The sequence below is a fragment of the Alternaria ethzedia genome (genome assembly GCF_023757985.1).
Source record: "Alternaria ethzedia strain BMP 0044 chromosome Unknown scaffold_1, whole genome shotgun sequence".
Taxonomy (NCBI): Eukaryota; Fungi; Ascomycota; class Dothideomycetes; order Pleosporales; family Pleosporaceae; genus Alternaria; species Alternaria ethzedia.
Window position 1 is genome coordinate 313,383 of NW_026056194.1, and position 18,432 is coordinate 331,814.

The window sequence follows — 18,432 nt, forward strand, 5'->3', positions numbered from 1 at the left end:
GGACCACCGAAGGCTACCTCTCCGCGCCCACGTACACCAATCTTCCCTCCCTCTCGTGGCCGACAGAGGTTGATAACTGGGCTCTGCGCTCACCCCACACATTTCACAATGCATTCGACGCTTGTTCGTCTCCAGAATGTCTTTGGCTTCTTTACCACAGTCGCTTTCACAGTCGCGAGCATCATCGCGCTGAGCAGCTTCGTCTCCCCGCAGAACCCGACGGCCAGTATATCGCTGCGCAATGTGCAGGTAGTGAGAGGCCGGCCGCACTACTACTCACCTAAGCGGGAAGAGTATGCGCATGTCAAGTTCGATCTAGACGCTGGTACGTCTCTCACCCAAGTCGCAATCACGCTGCGTCCAAGCATTCAAACACCTTGACTGACACCTCCATGCAGATCTCAGCTCCCTCTTCAACTGGAACACGAAGCAAGTCTTCGTCTATCTCAAGGCCGTCTACCCCTCCACCCGCGCCTCCGAACCCCCCTCCGAAGCCATCATCTGGGATGCCATCGTCGCCTCAAAGTCCGCGCCCTGGAACCAGAACCACTTCATCCACCCCGACCCCAAGTCCAAGCTGCCCAAGCAGTCCGCCAAGAAACGCGCTGCATCCAAGCAAAAGACCGCGTCTCCCTACCCCGTCGGTGAACTCCACCTCGATAACCAGAAGCCCAAGTACAAGATTACCGACATTACGGGCAAGCTGGGCAACAGGACGGACGTCACATTGGAGCTGGGGTGGAATGTGCAGCCGTGGGTTGGCGCGCTGACATGGACCAACTGGAACACGGTCGGTGTTTGGAAGGGTCTGGAGGGTGGCAGGAGCAAGGCATTTAGCTTCCCCGAGGTGGGCGCCAAGGCGGCGACGCCCAAGGACTTGGAGACTGAGAAGGGTGCTGAGGGATACAGATTGGTTGTTGGTGAGGAGGTGCCGCTGAAGAAGGCTGCTGTTTAGGGAGACGGCGATTACGATACCTGCGAAAGAGCGGATTGGAAAAGGGGATTATATTTGATACCAGATACGGACTATATTATGGAACTTGGTCATTACGGAAGGATGCTGAACGAGCTTGATCTGATACTGGCACAGTCCACATGTGTCCAAGCGGTGCCGTGATTTTAGTGCAAGAGCATAAGTTCAATTTGACTTGGTGAAACCGACCAGTTGCCATTTATGAAGATGGCCATGATATGAGATTCTTCTAAAGTGGAGGGAGACAATGTGTTGGTAGTAGGGAAGGCATGTTCGGGTCAAGGTCGGACCTCCGATCTCGCCGCAAACCGCCACTTTCAGGTCGTTGGATTTCAAAGCGCGCTCCACAACCCTCAATCACTCACATCATGCGCCATCCGCGACACCCTCTACACCACCCCTCCTGCCGCCCATCTGACGACGCTCCGGATTAATACGATAGTTTGTGGGACTCGAAATCGCATACACCCCCCTACAACGAACCACTTCCCATCAACGCCCGTCAACGCAAACCCCACCGACCCCCGCCGTTCATAGATACCCAGGCTATCAGAGCCTCCGTGTTCGCGATGCCTCTCGAAAACATTCGCAACATCGTCCTCGTCCTCTCCGGCAAAGGCGGAGTCGGAAAATCGAGCGTGACCACGCAACTCGCCCTCACGCTATCGCTACAAGGACATTCGGTCGGTGTCTTGGATATAGATTTGACGGGTCCGAGTATACCGCGCTTCTTCGGTATTGAAGATGCGAAAGTAAGACAGGCGCCTGGTGGGTGGATACCGGTTGATGTGCACGGCGAGCAGACGTTGGCGGCACACCAGAAAGAAGGAGAAGAGGCGGCTGCAGGCGAACAGAAGATTGGCCCGTTATTCTGCATGTCCCTGGGATTTATCCTGGCTTCGCGCTCCGATGCTGTCATCTGGCGAGGCCCAAAGAAGACCGCCATGGTGCGCCAATTCCTGACTGACGTCCTCTGGCCACCGCTTGATTACCTCCTTATCGATACACCACCCGGTACATCCGACGAACACATCTCCCTACTCGAGACTCTTCTGAAGAACACTACACCGTCTCCTGCTCTCAATCCGCACGTCCCGTTCTTGGCCGGCGCCGTCGTGGTAACAACCCCACAAGCTATCAGTGTTAGCGACGTGAAGAAGGAGCTGAATTTCTGTAAGAAGACTGGAATTAGGGTACTAGGCGTGGTAGAGAACATGGCAGGATTCGTGTGCCCCAACTGTTCGGAATGCACAAATGTCTTCAGCAAGGGCGGCGGAGCGGTCATGGCGACGGAGTTCGAAGTACCATTCCTCGGCTCTGTACCCATCGACCCAGCCTTTGTGGAATTGGTCGAGAGCGGGACGAGGCCAGTGTATCCCAAGGGTACTGTCATACAAGGCAAAGAACTCGACACTGAAGAGGTCGCAGCTCTTAAGAACAAGGGCGGTCTTTTTGTAGATAAGTACCGGGACTGTTCGTTGGCGCCGTTATTCGACGAGTTTGTGACAAGGTTGAAGGGGGATATCGGAAGAATTGTATGATCACATCGAAGTGGTTGATCGTTCATAAAAGGAATGGCGGAGTGAAGGAAGAGATATGATCGAAGATGTAGAGAAGAATAGATACCCCTCCCTATCTCAATGATCTAGCAGTGCTGGTGAGTCTTCGCTTGCCCTGGGGAAAGTTCAAGGAACGCTGACCTTCGCATAGTCCTCAACATCCACTTTCCGTGCTTCGCCATTATAGGGTCCTCTTCATTCCTACACGTCGTCATGACAACGCCCTGCTATTTCGTCATCTCAGCTCAGGTGACTGTAGCACTCCTGCTCGGATACCCGTGAATACGTCTCGCTACAGCGAATCAGGAACGCAGTATCTTGCCGACAAGTAAACATTGCTCATAGACATCAGCAGTCCTCCCTTGTGACTCGCCAGGTTCCAGTCGCGGTCGTCAGTATCCGTCCCGTACTCCACATCCCATGCCTCATTGGTACCGTGGGCTCGTTTCGATAGAGCAAACGCGCAGCTGCGAGCTTATAGGTGAGAGAGCGCTTAATTATGCTTCCAGGTAAAGTTGAACGTAGTTAATTATCTGCCAACTGTTTTGCGGGCTCCATATAAAGCCGCTACTGTCCACAAGTAAGGACTCACAGTCTTTCGTCCTACCTACTACGCCCACCAACTTTTTAATATATCATAAACACCGAAAACCGACTGGTAAGTGACTATCGCGACCCTGGGATTGCTCGACAAGTACAGCTTCCAGCGCAAGACGACAATCAGACTCCTGCAATACTGACCTCGCAGGCTGCAAGATCGCCGACACTATGGACGCTGCGAGCAATGACACCACATCGCCAGACCCTCATTCTACCGCGGGCAGTCCGCATCGGACAATTCCGACACCAGTTCAAGAACAGGACCAGAGGAAGAGTCCTGAGACCAAATTGCGTCAAGGGCCCGGTAACGGCGCAGACCAACTCCCGAAAGGTAACTCCGTTCCTATCACAATCAACAGCAACGAGATTCTGACTTCTGAAGAAGAGCCGAATCCAAGCGCAAAACCGCAATTCATGGTCAAGCTGAAATACAGTACCAAGATTCCTGTGACTTCTCCACAAGGTCACCGAAACATCAGTAATTCCTCTTCTACTTCTCCGGAGTTGCGCGCGACTCCGGGTGGATCAGCTAAGCCATCCATCGAAACCGCCATCGTCAAGCAGGAAGTCGAAGACCATGAAGCTACTGCACCTCGAAACCCAAACTCGACCTCGCCACAAGTCAAGATCGAGAAACAGAGCGGTGAGCAAGGCTCAGCCCTGAAGCCCCTGAATGAGCCCACGGGAAGTTCGGGTCAGTCCATTATGGTCAAGGACGAGCCTGAGCACGATGCACATGAAAATGTCGACAATCGAAGTCAGGACCTGATTAGGGATGCTATGAGCATTGATGGTCAACTTGGCGACGAGTCAATACAGGTCTCGGTCGAACATGACACTTCTGGCAAGCCCTCGGATGCTCTCGGTGTCCAGGCTGCTACGTCTGAACCCGAGAACTTGAAGGGGACTGCGGCCGTGGAGGTGCAAGATGTCGATGACGTCAACGGCGGCTATCAGCAGAGCGCAAACGGACCATCGATCGCACGTGATAACGACTTGTCGTTTGTCGCCGACACCAACATGTCTTACCCTTTTGATGTAGACGAGTGGGCCTCCATCGCCACGAACCAAGCCGAGGCGGACGCAGCCAGCGGAGCCCGACAACGCCAGCATTACCAACCGATCGACCACCAGGCCATGTCGTCCAACTTTACATATCAAAAGATGAATATGCGGCCAGACGATACAATCGATCAAGAGTCTCTGGCCTTTCTTAGTGGCGAAGCTGAAGCTGGGGTACCGTGGAGTCAACGTCAACACGTATTTACGGATCCAGTCCGCTTCACCAAGTCTAGTTCACCCTCAATTGGTAGCGCACGTGCACTGAACCCAGCTGCCATCCTCCAAGGCCTTTCGCTGTACGGACCGCATTCATCCCGCCATGGGTCGCAACAGCCCGCTGGCAAAAACCGCCAACTTGATATCGACTCTGCCTTCAATCGTCAACAAGAGCTTCAGGCCCTGGTTGAGGAGAAGCAGAGACAGTTGGATCAAGTCAAGAAGAAGCAAGCGGAGCGTCAGCGATCGACTCGACAGGTATCTTACGATTCTGCCAGTTATCATGGCCAGCCAGCTGCTGTACCTTCGTTCCTCTTTGGCCCAATGAGCTATCAACGAGCCTCTCCGAGCGGCTCTCAGCAGATGAACTACGGACAGAACAGCTCGCATAACTGGACACCAGACCGTCGCACTACCCAAGTCACCCAAAAGGCACGAAAGCAATTATTCAACGAGCACGACTGCGACGACGAAGAGGGTAATGCCTCCGATGATGATGAGCCGCTTCGGACGCGGGTGGAGCGTCACCCATCAGTCACTAGCCTGAATGACGACTCAAGCGTCGAGTTTGTCGCGAGCAATTCCAAACCCAAAAGCAGTGGACCTATCGTCGACCGGAAGGTAGTGCGCATGCCACGCCCTCTTCCTCAGCCCGCTTCACCCTCTCCCACACCCACAGAGAACGCGCCACCTTCCTCCGACGACATCCAACAAATTGATTGGACGCTTCCCCGATATGAAATGCAACGCCAGCCTCTCGAGAAAGGCGAAGATATTCCTAGCGCAAAGGTCTCACTCCCTGGTATGGTCCGCGAAGAAGTTCTCCTCTCCCCGGACCACGCAGACGAAGAAGCCCGCCTACTGATCGATGTCTTCATCCCCGGTCAGCAAGCCATGTCATCACCAGACCCAGAGCCCGCCGTCGCTCTTCTGAACTTCCACACTATCACTATCATGGTCATAGAGGCGTACGTCCAATTCGAAATTGGCGACGAGTTCGGCATGGGACGAGGCCACTTCCACCAAGACCACAACCGTGGCGAAGAGGACTACGAGCGCATGCGCGACGCCGTGAATGCCGATACCAACGAGATCTTCTTTGCCGTCGTCGACCGATACCGAGCGGGCCTGGAGAGCAAGAAGAAGCCGCTACAACTCATTCGCGGCACGCAGGAGTTCTGCGACGTGGCGCTTGATGTAATCTATTACATCAAGCAACATGGACTGTTGAAGCCAGAACCCAAGGCCAAGAAGGTTAGGGCTGATAAGGGAACTAAGCGGGGGCCTCAGGCGAAGACTGCGGCAGCTGAAACTGCGGCGAAGGGTAAGGGTAAGGGGACTAAGAGGGGTACGGCGGCCAAGCCGAATGAGGTGCAGCCTAGGAAGAGGGTGAAGACTGCGCCCGCGGTCGAGGTCAAGAAGAGGAAGAGGAGTAAGCCGGAGCCGGCTCTTACGGTTGTGAGGAAGTGAGCGATTACGCTGAGAGAGTGGTCAGTGGCCATCTATGCTTTCAGCGCGTGGGTTGAAGAGAAAACAGGGAGTTGGTTATGGGGATATGGAGTCTCATTTGCGGGCTTTCACGATCTGTGCAAGACGATGCACTCGTTCATGGTTTTGGTTTCTCATTTTTCCATGACTCGCGTCTTATAGACCTTCCCTTCAACATGCATATCCCAGCTTTCTAAGTCTACTTTAATGACAGCACTTCGGTGAAACGCGATAAGCCGGAGGATACGTATGATCTTTCCCATATTCTAGACGAAACATAGACCGAATGTATCGTTCGCTCATCCTGCCCTGCCCCCATCGAATCGCCGAACAGCTCGCTTTGCTCTACCATGCAACTTATCCAGAAACTCCTCTCGAGACAAAGGTGTCCTTTGGAAAGTCAGGGCTACAGCCTCCGACACGCCGTGCTCGTCGCCCTGACGTGTGACGTTTGCACACTCAGTCAATAACTTATATTCACCACTCTTGACGTGGAAAAATGAACGGAATTCCAAGCCTCTGCAGAAGTCACTCATAGCCGTCATTGTATCCTGGGATTGGCATTGTCCCCAGTGAATGGTAGTCCGGCGCGCCTGGGGTATGTGATGTTTGATCCAAAAGTGCAGGTGACGTAAAGCATCCTTGTTGAAGGGAAATGTTGTGTTTGCGATTGCTGTGGAGATGTTGAAGGTGATTTGCTGGAGCGGCAGGCGTAGCAGCGGAATCCTGAGGAACAATGTATCCGGATCATGGAACTCGGGGAAAACCTCTGGAATGACAACAGTAATGTTGGTAGGGTCGATGGCGGGTTGTATCGTGAAATAGAAGCTTGGTTTGCGAAACCATCGTGCATCATGGGCGCGAAAGTACCCATCGGCAGCCTTTTGGATCTCCTTTTGCACTTCTTCTCGAATTTGCTTGCAAATGTGTGTTAGGTCGTTGTATATTGATGGTTTGGGGTAGACAACCAGTTGGTCTTCTGGTAAGAAGTATTGGTACACCATGCAGCGGAGCTCAACGGGGAGGTCGAGGAAGGAGCGTTCATCTCGGCGCACGGCGGGAAGTGACGAATGAGAAGCGGCAAATCTAGTGTAGTCGCTCTGCAACCCTATGTTGTCGCTATTATGACCCTTGGAAGACGTAGAAGCCATCTCGAGGGAGTATCCAGTATCTGTATGCGTATCGTAGTCGAAGTGTAGAAGTCGAGTCGAGGTGGTGGCGCGGGATGGGTACAGGCAGGACGCATTGAATCAATCTAAAAGGTACACAATGGAATAACAGAGCTTTTTCTTTAGGCAGACGTAGTAATCTAGCTAACTTGACGTCACAAGATGAATGAAGTCCGCTATATTTGCTCGAGCGTCAGGGCCTGCTGGGCATTCGCTCCCCGCACTTCCTTCTTCCTTACGTTCCTTAACGTACAAAAAGGCTGGAACTATATAGAAAGCCAGAATTCATTACATATAAATCACTCAACCATCTACTCAGGTTGAAGATCACTCACCAACATGACAGAGCAAGCCGTGGCAGTTGCTACCCCGGATGGCCTCTCACCCACATCTCAAACCAACAAACTCATGACGCCAGCTCCACCCGTCGCACTTGATGCGCCCAGTTGCTTTCTTCAGCTGCCTGCAGAACTGCGGTTTCTAGTATATTCATATCTTTCGCCATACTTCTCGACCGATCGAAAGCACTTCGGCAAAGCCCAGCACCTCGACCTCATACAGACATGTCGACAAATCCGCGAGGAAGCACCACCGGAAATTCACAAGGCCGCTGAGGGTTTCTACCGTGACTACGAGAAGAACTGGTATAAAATATACAGCGAGAGCATTCACATCAAGAAAGAACTCTCTTGGGACTGTGTGAGCGTGGAGAGAGGATATTTCCTTCGAAACCACGATGTTCCGCTACACGAACTACCTTTCCGACAAGTGGATGTCTGCGTCCCCACAACCAGAATGTTCAACTTGCAGGTGGATATCTTCAATGATATTAGCAGACAGATGCTTGAACCAAGGCCGAAGGTGCGGTCTTCAAGGGTTTGCTTGATAATAGGCGGAAAATGGTTCTCGGAAGATTGGTTGATTTGGTGGTGGATTCGAGCTTAACTCTCGGGAAAGACTCGCAAATGGAGAGAGGCGCAGCACCCGCGTGATGCTCAAGGTATATAAAGCACTAAGAGAGGGACAGGCTGGAAGGGCCTTCGGAAGTACGAAATGGGTCGTGCGCATGGGGCATCATATGGTATCGAGGGTAAATTATCATAGGCAAGAACGATGTAAGGTTAGGGTAGACTATGTCAACGTTTCATTGTGACACTACGACAACTTCTAATATATCATCGCGTCATCTACTACTTCTTAGCATAACTGTGGTAGTTATCAACGGGAGCAACCTCCTTGACGCTCTCCCAAATCTGCTCAATGCCCTTGACCGCCTCATCGCTAAGCTTGCCCTTCTTCAAGCTCTGCGCAGTCTGTTCAGCCTGAGCAATCTTGCTAGCACCGAAGATGACACCATCTTCGTCTCCCTCAAGCGCGCTGTGGTAGGCCATCCAGCGGTATGCGAGTTCCGCCTTGGTGACACCCTCCTTCTCGGCAATCTCGTTCCACTTGATGAGCGCCTTGCGCATGGTCTCGTTATCGTACAGCTTTCCGTACATGTTACCCATGGCTTGCTCGTTGAAGCGTCCGGCGCCTGCATCGAGGTCTGCTGCGGTCTTAACCAGGAAGCCGCCGGCAAGGGGTGAGTATGCGTAGAAGTGCATACCGAGCTTGCGGAGTGTGGGGAAGAGCTGGGTCTCCAAGTGACGGGCAACAGGGTTGTAGTTACCCTGGTAGACCTGAGGGAGTGGGTAGCCCTTGGCCTTCGCGATGTCGTAGACTTGCTGAACTTGCTCGGCCGAGAAGTTGCTGAGGCCAAAGCGGCGGAAGATGCCCTTCTTGTACACCTCGTTGATGCCCTCCAGGGTCTCCTCAAAAGGAACGGTTGGGTCTGGAGCATGGATATAGAAGATGTCGAATTGGTCGATCTTGGCACGCTCAATAGATTCCTGGCAGTACTTGATCACAGTGTCCTTTTTGAGTTCACCGGGCGGACCAAAACCGCCAGGGAGCTTGGTGTCGATAATGAAGTCCTTGCGCTTCTCGAGCTGGCCGATGGCAACTTCGGATCCAGCATAGAGACGTGCGGAATCGATGTTCTTGACGTCGTTTGCAAGCAAAACATCGATGAGTTTGGCACGCTCTTCTTGCGTGTTGAAGTACGCAGTGTCTGAGAGCGCAGCTCCTCCGAAGACTGATTTGACCATGGTGATGGGTAATGGAATCCGAGATTGATTCGTGGGGGTTGGTTTGTGATGTTTAGAGTCAAACAAAAGCTTCAATGCGTAGAAGAATTGATAGCGGGGAAAGCACGAGCGATGATGTTGATGATATAACCGATGATGCAGGGGAGGAAGCCGCGGTTGAGCTGTTGATAGTTCCTTCCCAACACCCCTCTTCCGTTGACTTATATACCTGATGCAGCAGGCAGCAGCTCGCGTCTTTCTCCCAAAACGCCGAGCGAGCCAGCATCCACATTACAAATGTTCACATTCGCCAGTCGTCCGATGATGCCACCAACACAATGCGTATTCTTGGTTAAGGCGTGCTCCACTTATTCCCGACCCCTCTTCGGCAGGACTTGCACAAAGGCCCCGCTCAACCACTACCATGCATGTGCGTACGGAAATAACGGCCAGACAGTTACACCAGTCACGTGTTCATTGTGCAATTCAACTAGTAAACATCGAACGAATGCAAAGTTTATTCATGTATTTGGATACAGGCGATGGCCCCATGTGAGATTTTGCCCTCACTTCCGACACAGACATACCTGCGGCCTTGGGCGGATCGCAAGCTAAGCCAACTAGTGATACGTACCTTTCTGCATGGGTCGAGTGGTCCGTAACGGCGGACGAATAGTCAACACCATGACAAGCTAATTAGACCCAATACTCAAGGCGACGTGGAATCACAGAAGGATCTGGACAGTATCTGTTGCCTTGTCGCGCAGTCTCAGTAATGCATTCTAATCTTACAAATGGTGAAACATCTAACACGCATTTCCCTAAAGCGTATGCTCACTTCTTGCGAAATCAACGTGCAACGTGACTACCGATCAGATCTGACAAATACATCGTATGGACGTTCTCGTCCGCTCGGTCATGTTGCATTAGAGGAACGATACCCTCCTTGCCAGATGCGCAGCCTACAGAACGTGCGTACAAGTTGGATGAGTCGAGTGGAAGTTTGGTAGAAAGAATGAACGTGTTGCTGCATGTGCTCATCGAGATAGAAGTCGAGCCGAAGCAATGATGAGCGATCTGTTAGCCTTACAGTAAACTGCTGTCTTTAGTACCGTACCGCATCGCATGATCTCTCTTGTTTACGCGCTTACTACCACAAGTGAAGCGCTTAAAAACGAGAAATCATGCGATGCGACGCGGTGCTGATCAAGACTAGTACATTCTCTTGCAAAGGGATTACGATGGCCCGGAGGCCATGTCTGTCCAGCCACCATCCGCTCTCCAAACTCCTGCTTTCGTGTAATCCCCCCTTCCACCGCCTCTTATATAAGCGAATCGAAAGTATTCGTTCACGCCTTCCATGTGTCTAGTCCAAGTCCAGCTTTCCTCCATACGGTCAGCGTATTCATGGTACCTTTCTACATCGTTGACCAGAACGCTCATTCCATCATAAGGCTCAGGGAATGGGAAGTGCCAATCGAAGGTGATGTTGGGTCTCAGATGATGGAGATTGAAGTTGTTGTGGATGATAGGAGCAGTGATGAGTGGGAGTACGGTCCCGATGGGCGCGTCACCACGAAGGGCGCCAGGCGTCTCGAGGATACTGGCAAAGCCCCAGCGTGCGGTCCCGTTGATGAAGAGGCCGATCAAAATACCTTGGAAAAGAAGTGAGGGGCGTGTTTGCATGGATGTGCCAGGTACAAGGAGCAGGCCGAGGATGTAGTGGTGGATGCGGACGTTCATCCTTGGTATGGCAACGAGTGCCAGGATGCCAGCCACCAGAATGCCATAGAGGGCGAGGTAACGCGGTAAACGACCTTCGACGCGGAATGACCATGCCTGTCCCAGAGCAATGACGAAGAGGGTGAGGACGATAATGATAAGCGCAGGAATAGCGCCTGGCTGGTTCTTGATATCGTGGGGTGTAAGACGCTCTATGGGAATCTTGTCGAACGTGTAGTTGTTCAGGGCGCCGATCCAACATCCTCCGAGCCAGAGGATGGTTTTCTCTACTTGTGCGTGAAGACCTTGCAGTTGGCGACGCACTGCAAACCGGTAGACAGCATACATGCAGAATGACGCGGGAAGGAAGCGTGACAGAGCAATACTGATTATGGAGTAATAATCAGTCAAGTTGGGAGGGTCTGATGCCAATGCAACATGGAAGAAGACACCGACGAAGATGGAGGTAAAGAAGACGGATGGTGAGGTAGTAAATAAAGACAACAGGATGGTAAAGGTCAGCGATACGCCTAGTAATGGCCACCGCAAATCGCGACATTTGGCTGCCGTACCGGGCAGAAAGGAGAAGGAGCGCGGAAAATACGAATCAAAGCCAATGCTCTTGATGTGTCTCCGGTTTACGCTGGGGTAGTCAGTCTTCTCGCCAACCTGTGCAACAACTCCACAGCCACCCGACGCGTCGTTTATGAAGCCAGCATGGATAGCAGCTCCGCAGATGAAAGAGTCGGCGCGGTAATATGTGTTCTCCAGCGTGTTTTCCTCGTCGGTGGGTCCGCCAATAACCAATGGACGATAGTTGACGTTCTTATCACCAACAGCATGTGGATTCAGCAATTGCACGCGTTTACAGTTTGCGGGGCAGCGGAACGGCATGGTGCTGTTTTCGAAGGGTCGACACAGATCGCCGTTGAGCCCGCAGCCATTGCCATCGTTCCAGAAGCGATCCGTACACCGTACTCGCACGGGGCTGCCATATCCAGGTATGTCCGCTGCAAACGCGCTACGATGCAGAACCAAGCCAAAGGTCAGGATCCAGCAGAAGTAGAAAAAGACCAACAGGCCGATCTTTTGTCTTCTCTCGGGAAAGTAGTTGTTCAGCAACTGGATTGGCGCAGTCTGTATCTTGGGAAAGAAAGGGTGTATCTTCCAGGGTCGGGGCGGTTGTGGACCCTTGACCCATACGACAACATTTTTCCATACACGTTGCAACCGCGGCGGGATGTACTTGTTGGCGTAATAGGGCTCTTGTGGGGTGTCGTGCTCGTGACCGGATGTCTCGGGAGTCGCGATGGCGTCGGCTGACTCGGCAGGAAGTGTAATCGCGTTCTCGTCGTCGCGGTAGGCTTGCGGAGGCGCGCCCTCGTCATCGAGGCTTTCCCGTGGCTCCATGTCGTAGATGGATGCCAGCTCGTGGCGGGATCTCGTAGGGGACGACACTTTGGTAGTGAATAGGATGCCGATGCGCCGAGGCTTAACGGATGCTTATCGATAGGAATGCGCGTAGAGATGTGCGACGATGGGTGATGGCTGGAAAAAGACTCAAAAGACACTCATGTACAAGACGGGGTGAAAAGGGGAAAGGACGTGAGAGTGTACGAGCGAAGGCGAAGGCATGGCAATGGCAAGGAAAGAGCTCTGGGGAGCTTCGGGACCTGCATGATGCGGGCCTGTGGAGTGCCCACGTTCCGGCTTCACGGCACTGAGACGCTAGGTAAGATCGGCCTCGGAGTAGGAAGCTTCCAAAGCTCTGGGTGTCGGCGGCAATGGCAGTATGTGCAGGTTCACGCCCCGATACAGTAGAACCGGAGTTATCATGCTTGCTCCCATCCCAGGTCGTTCGAGATGGTTATTCCCAGCTGCAGCTCCCACGTGTGGCTCAAACGTGGCTCAACGTGGCCTAGCCAGCTCATGCGGCTTCCCGTTTGGTGATGAGGTCACCGTTCTGGCATTTCTAATCAGCGCCTTATCGGTCCCTCGGACCATTCGCCTCGGGCGACGGAGCGACTCCATACCCAGGAATATCCCCATCGTCTTTTACCTCTTTGCATGCGATTGTTTGTATTGGACGATATTGTTGACATCGTTGCATTTGACGCGTCCGCGTAAACCTTATCCGCACACCGCTGCAGTGCCACGATGGCGCCGTACAACTCTGACCCGAGCTCTTTCCCCGATCCAGTGGATCTTACGCATTTCCTGTCACGCAGCACGAGAGCGCGCGAAGCTTCTTCTGTCAAACAGTTCTACAAGTACTTCCAGATTCCCGGGATCGCCCAATTAGCTGGAGGTATGCGCGCGCCCGACCAACCGTCTCGCCTCAGATTACTGATTACGTCCAGGTCTCCCCAACGATCACTATTTCCCCTACGACACGCTCGAGGCCAAAGTCGCACAGCCGAACCGATGGCAGCCAACGCCCAACAAGCCCGTCGACCCGCCCGCCGACGATCCCCCGACCGCCCAACTCGCGAAGACATCCATCTCAGAGCGTAGAGAGAAGGAGCCACCTGCGTCGCGCCTCGTTGTGCCCAAGTACTCCAATGTGCCAGATCCCCTGCGCATGATCGACCTGAAGTCTGCGCTGCAATACGGCCAGGCTCTAGGATACCCCGCACTATACCAGTTCATCCGGCAGTTCACGAGGGAGAACCTACATCCTTTCGTCCCATACAAGAACGGCCCAGAGGTCATCTTGACTTGCGGCTCTACCGATGGCTTTTCCAAGACGCTGACCGCGCTCAGCAATGAGTGGTCAGCCGAACATGACCCTGTCGACGAGAGGCCAGGACTGCTGTGCGAGACATACTGTTATATGAACGCCATCCAGACCGCCAGGCCACGAGGCTTCAACATTGCGCCAGTAGCCATCGATGACGAGGGAATGATGGCGCATGGAAAGGGAGGTCTGCAAGATGTTCTAGAGAACTGGGACTACTCAAAGGGCCGCCGCCCACATGTCATGTACACCGTCACCATTGGCCAGAACCCAACATCAGGCACCTTGTCGGTACAGCGCAGAACCGAGATTTACGCTCTCTGCGTCAAGTACGACATCATCATCGTCGAGGATGACCCATACTGGTACCTACAGTACCCGTCCTCGTCGCCTAGCAGCGTCCCTCCCAAGCCTACCAAATCTTCCGGCTTCGAATTCCTGGACAGTCTCATTCCTTCTTACCTCAGCGTAGACTACCAGGGTCGCGTCGTTCGTCTCGATACCTTCTCTAAGACAGTAGCTCCCGGGTGCCGTCTTGGTTGGATCACCGCGCAGCCTGCCCTCGTAGAACGTCTCCTCCGCATTACCGAGACTTCGACCCAGCAGCCCTCAGGCTTCGTGCAGTCCATGATGGCAGAACTGCTTATGGGTCCTCAAGCCTCGAACGACCCTGGTAAGGGCGGCGCGGCCGATGGCAGTGGCTGGAAAGTAGACGGATGGGTGCGCTGGCTAGAAGGCCTCCGAGGCAATTATGAGCGTCGCATGCAGAAGATGTGCGACACACTTGACGCTGGAAAGGAGGCTATAAAAGCTGGCCGCCGAAGGAGTCTCGTCGACGTCGCTGACGAAGAGGATGACTGGGCTGTGGTCGAGAAGACGCAGATCTACTCCTTCGTTCGACCTCTTGGCGGCATGTTCGTGTGGGTGCGCTTCGACTTCGCGTCCCACCCGCTTGCCAAGCAAGTACCTGCCGCCCGCCTTTCTAGGGCTCTGTGGGTCTTCTGGACCTCGAAGCCCTACCTATGTCTCGTAGCTCCTGGTACAATGTTCGCAGCCAACGAGGAAATCAAGGCAATGGACAGCTTCAACTGCTTCCGGTTGTGCTTCGCCGCATGCCCTGCGGAAGATGTAGAAGATATCAGCAAGAGGTTTGTAGATGGCGCGCAAGCATTCTGGAGGATCAAGAGCAAGAGTAAGATCGACAAATTATTGGAAGATGAGGAGGTAGCGGGTGTGGATCACGTTGCGGGTATGGCCGTATTGACCGGGATGTGTTAACGGATTTTCAAATATACATTAGGAACACTATATACAACCAAACTTGCTGGTGGAGTCACGCTATGCACTCCCGTTACTCGCTATTTTTACTTGGAGACCTTGGCGTCCGCGATGATGACGTCGGATGCCTTCTCAGACAACATGTAGAGGGGAAGAGCCAGGTAAGTACCGGGAATCTTGGGGAAAGCGGAAGCATCGACGACACGGAGACCCTCGACGCCACGAACCTTGAAGTTGCCGTCAAGAACAGCCTTCTCGTCATCGTCGGCGCCAATGGGGCAAGTGCAAGAAGCGTGGTGGCCCCAGGACTCGTACTTGGCAAACTCCTTCCACTGCTCGTCGGTCTGAACCTGCTTTCCGGGCCAAACCTCCTTGAACTTGCCGTCAAGAGGAATGAGATCCTCAAAGACCTCGCGACCGTACTTCATTCCCTCAACAAGGGCGTCAAGGTCCTCGTCACCGCCGACAGCGAAGTTGCGTTTGCGGATCTCAGGCACATCTTGGGGATCAGCGCTACGGAGGGTAACAGTACCAGCGTTGTTGCGAGACTCAGCCTTGAGAGTGAGCCAGGTCCAGGCGTCGCGGCCAAGGGTGGCGTTGGCGAAGAAGTCGGGGTAGTATCCGTTGAAGTACGCGGGCCATCCAGCGACGAAAAGATCAGCGTTACCGTTGGGGGAGTTGCTAGCCTTCTTGGTGATGGCAAGCGCGATACCGTTGGTGGCGTAGACACCCTTTCCGATTCCAAGCGTGCCAGTCTCCCACTTCTCGAGGCAGGGGTCGTGGTCACCCTCAAGGAATGTGCAGCCGTTGAGAAGAGAAATCTTGCTGGGTGCTTGACCGATGACGGGGATTTCGTAGCGGTCCTGGAGGTTGGTGCCGACACCAGGTAGGTCCTTGACGACATTGATGCCGAATTGCTCGAGTTCCTCCTTAGGACCAACGCCTGAAAGCTTCAGGATCTGAGGGGTGTTGAAAGCACCAGCTGACAGGATGACCTCGCGAGTAGCAGTGACGGATCCCTTGGTTCCCTTGCCAGCAGCAGAGCCGGACTGACGCCTTGGGTCAGCGCCGTAGAGAGACTTTCCAGTCAAGAAGCTGACACCAGTAGCCTTGGGTGTGGTACCGTTCTGGTTGAAGTCGACGTTGGTGACGAGGGTGTTGAGCTGGATGTCGAGATGGTACTTGCGGCTTCCATCCCGGTTCTTCGCGTTGATGACTTGGTGAAGGAAGTCGACGGGGCCAGCACGCTTGTACTCAGGAATCTTCATGGCAAGAGGAACCTGCCACATGCCCTCGGCGGAATCGCGGTTGGCGCCAGGGTTGTTGATGTCGCGGAGCAATACCTGGCCGAGGCCAGTAACGGTGGTGATGAGCGAAGAAAGAAGGTTCTTGCCCATACCAGTAGCAGCAGCCAGGACGAGGGAGATGACCTTGAGGTCCTGAACGATCAAAGTAAGGTCGGTCAGTGAGGTCTCGAGCCATCCGGAGAATCCGTGTCCAACAACGCTGTTGGGTAGGTAGCGCGACTTCTCCAAGCGGGTGAAGTACTTGCGCATGTTGCTCGGTGCCCAAGAAGAATCGCCAGTGATGGACTGGAGGTACTCCCAGTCACTCTCGTAAGGGTATACAGTAATGAGGGCATTGTGAACAGTGCAGCCTCCGAGCGAGCCAACACGGGGGTATAGAACACCGAGGGGTTTGGCGCCGGCAGGAGGGCTGGGACCAGTGTAGCGGGTGCCGTCGGTCAACTCATAGGTGAGCTTGGTGTCCCTCCTCTGCTCTTCTTCGTCGTCGAAGTGCTTGACAAAGTAGTCCCATCGCATGGGCTCATACTCGGCGGCAACAGAGTGCAAGACGGGCACGTTGTACTGAGTGGTGTTGGTCTGGTCATCACCGGCCTCAAGGAGAAGGACCTTGTGGCCAGCAAGAGCTAGCCTGGCTGCGAGAGGTGCACCGCCGGCACCAGATCCGACAACGACATACTCGTAGTCTTCAAGAGTGGTGGTGTTGGTAGCGCTCACAGCACGCTTGACATTCTCGCCGCGGTAAGGAGTGTGCTCGGCGCCGTCGCTATCGTCTGATTAGCACCCATTCATTGATATTGGCACGTGATAACATACATGATGCGTGCAGAAGTGAAGTTGGTAAGTAAAGAGAGGACGGCAAGAGCCTTAATGACAATCATGGTGACGGAATTAGAGGTAGTAATAACCTTGCAAAAAAGAAGAGACAAAAAGCAAAGGACTGGATATACAACGTCGTTGCGAGAACGAGTGTGGAGAGAAAGCGACGAGGGCTTCCCTGTGAAAGCTTATATTGGCATGCAGGACAGCCTCGATCAACCATCACGAAGCGCCACCGGTAGTCGCGGTACACGTGGTGAACATTACGATCATCGACCATCTACCCCTTTGGTCCTTGACATTTCACGAATGCGACCTGCGGCTAAACCTCCCCCTACAGGTCAGCCTGTTCTTACCGCATGAGGATGGTAGTACAACCCGTGCGCTAGTGGATCCAGGCGCATGGTAGAAAGGCTTCCCATGTCGGACGGCATCCTCGCCCGCACTGACAAATGTGACGAATGCGAGGCTCTCGAGTCAGCGTAGGACAGAAATTCTCCTAGCTGCAGGTCAAGAGATTGAGCGGGGAGACGAGGCGTTGTTTGAAGCTAGACCGAACTTCCACCCTGGGAGCACTGGAAGTCGGGCCGAACCTGGCTGGCGTAAACTTACCTCCATGTAGCAAGGAAACTCCCGCGAGATGGCTGAACTTTGCAAGTCAACGATCAAAGTTAGAATGTAGCCGTCGTCTAGCTTGAATCTCGCTCAATCTGGATATCTCATGATAGTCGTCGCTGCTGCATCCAATATATGCACCTTGGCATCCTTCTGAACCTCTTCTGCCGGCGGCACGCCTCGTCGCTACCGTACACGGTAGTTACGACTGCCCAACGTACGCCGCAAACGTCATCGGATAACCACGCCGCGAAAGTCTCCACCTCAAATTTCACAACCCAAGTCGATCGAGGGCTCCAGCGCGGCCACAAGAGGACGCCTCGAAGGTAACGTACCTGTATCGATCGTAATCCATGCACGACTCCACTATGCACGTGCTAGAATCGACTTGGCGGTCAGGGTGGGCCTCAAGGGTCTACGAACGAGTAAGAGTCAGCGCCTGTAGCTCCAAAGGATTTCCATCCCCAACAACGTCCATCGCAGCCAGCTTCCGATGTGTGCTGGAAAACATCCCCGTCTGCATAAGCACGGCAGAAGCTCTTGGTAGTTCTGCGAGCCGTCCCCAGGGATGCTCGACGACATCGACTGTGCCAGAGACAACTTCTGAAGGGCTTGTCAAAATGAGGGAAGGTGCGCGGTATGTACACACCCTGGCTCCGTGACCGGGTGTGCAAAGGCAGTTCCCCAGCGACTGAATACGGCATTTGCAGAGCAATCCCTTGCTCTCCACCCCTCTCGGTGTCTTTCGTAACCCGACCTGCCAA

General features: G+C 53.7%; 7 protein-coding genes across 7 annotated transcripts; 4 read left to right on the forward strand and 3 right to left on the reverse strand.

The window, feature by feature from the left end:
• Positions 1 to 108: 108 nt before the first annotated feature.
• On the forward strand, positions 109 to 955 carry J4E87_000107 (uncharacterized protein; the record flags this gene model as incomplete). Its single annotated transcript, XM_049371766.1, has 2 exons — positions 109 to 325; positions 399 to 955. The coding sequence occupies 2 exons, from the start codon at positions 109 to 111 to the stop codon at positions 953 to 955; spliced, it is 774 nt and encodes a 257-aa protein (XP_049237900.1).
• A 587-nt stretch (positions 956 to 1,542) lies between these two features.
• On the forward strand, positions 1,543 to 2,514 carry CFD1 (cytosolic Fe-S cluster assembly factor cfd1; the record flags this gene model as incomplete). Its single annotated transcript, XM_049371767.1, has 1 exon — positions 1,543 to 2,514. The coding sequence occupies one exon, from the start codon at positions 1,543 to 1,545 to the stop codon at positions 2,512 to 2,514; it is 972 nt and encodes a 323-aa protein (XP_049237901.1).
• A 786-nt stretch (positions 2,515 to 3,300) lies between these two features.
• On the forward strand, positions 3,301 to 5,880 carry J4E87_000109 (uncharacterized protein; the record flags this gene model as incomplete). Its single annotated transcript, XM_049371768.1, has 1 exon — positions 3,301 to 5,880. The coding sequence occupies one exon, from the start codon at positions 3,301 to 3,303 to the stop codon at positions 5,878 to 5,880; it is 2,580 nt and encodes an 859-aa protein (XP_049237902.1).
• A 2,377-nt stretch (positions 5,881 to 8,257) lies between these two features.
• Positions 8,258 to 9,214, reverse strand: J4E87_000110 (uncharacterized protein; the record flags this gene model as incomplete). The annotated part of the gene is made up of 1 exon (XM_049371769.1): positions 8,258 to 9,214. The coding sequence occupies one exon, from the start codon at positions 9,212 to 9,214 to the stop codon at positions 8,258 to 8,260; it is 957 nt and encodes a 318-aa protein (XP_049237903.1).
• Positions 9,215 to 10,429: 1,215 nt separating this feature from the next.
• Positions 10,430 to 12,325, reverse strand: J4E87_000111 (uncharacterized protein; the record flags this gene model as incomplete). The annotated part of the gene is made up of 1 exon (XM_049371770.1): positions 10,430 to 12,325. The coding sequence occupies one exon, from the start codon at positions 12,323 to 12,325 to the stop codon at positions 10,430 to 10,432; it is 1,896 nt and encodes a 631-aa protein (XP_049237904.1).
• Positions 12,326 to 13,072: 747 nt separating this feature from the next.
• On the forward strand, positions 13,073 to 14,930 carry J4E87_000112 (uncharacterized protein; the record flags this gene model as incomplete). Its single annotated transcript, XM_049371771.1, has 2 exons — positions 13,073 to 13,223; positions 13,276 to 14,930. 2 exons carry the CDS (start codon positions 13,073 to 13,075, stop codon positions 14,928 to 14,930), a joined length of 1,806 nt encoding a protein of 601 aa, XP_049237905.1.
• An 86-nt stretch (positions 14,931 to 15,016) lies between these two features.
• Positions 15,017 to 17,115, reverse strand: J4E87_000113 (uncharacterized protein; the record flags this gene model as incomplete). Its single annotated transcript, XM_049371772.1, has 2 exons — positions 15,017 to 17,000; positions 17,051 to 17,115. 2 exons carry the CDS (start codon positions 17,113 to 17,115, stop codon positions 15,017 to 15,019), a joined length of 2,049 nt encoding a protein of 682 aa, XP_049237906.1.
• Between the last annotated feature and the right edge of the window lie 1,317 nt (positions 17,116 to 18,432).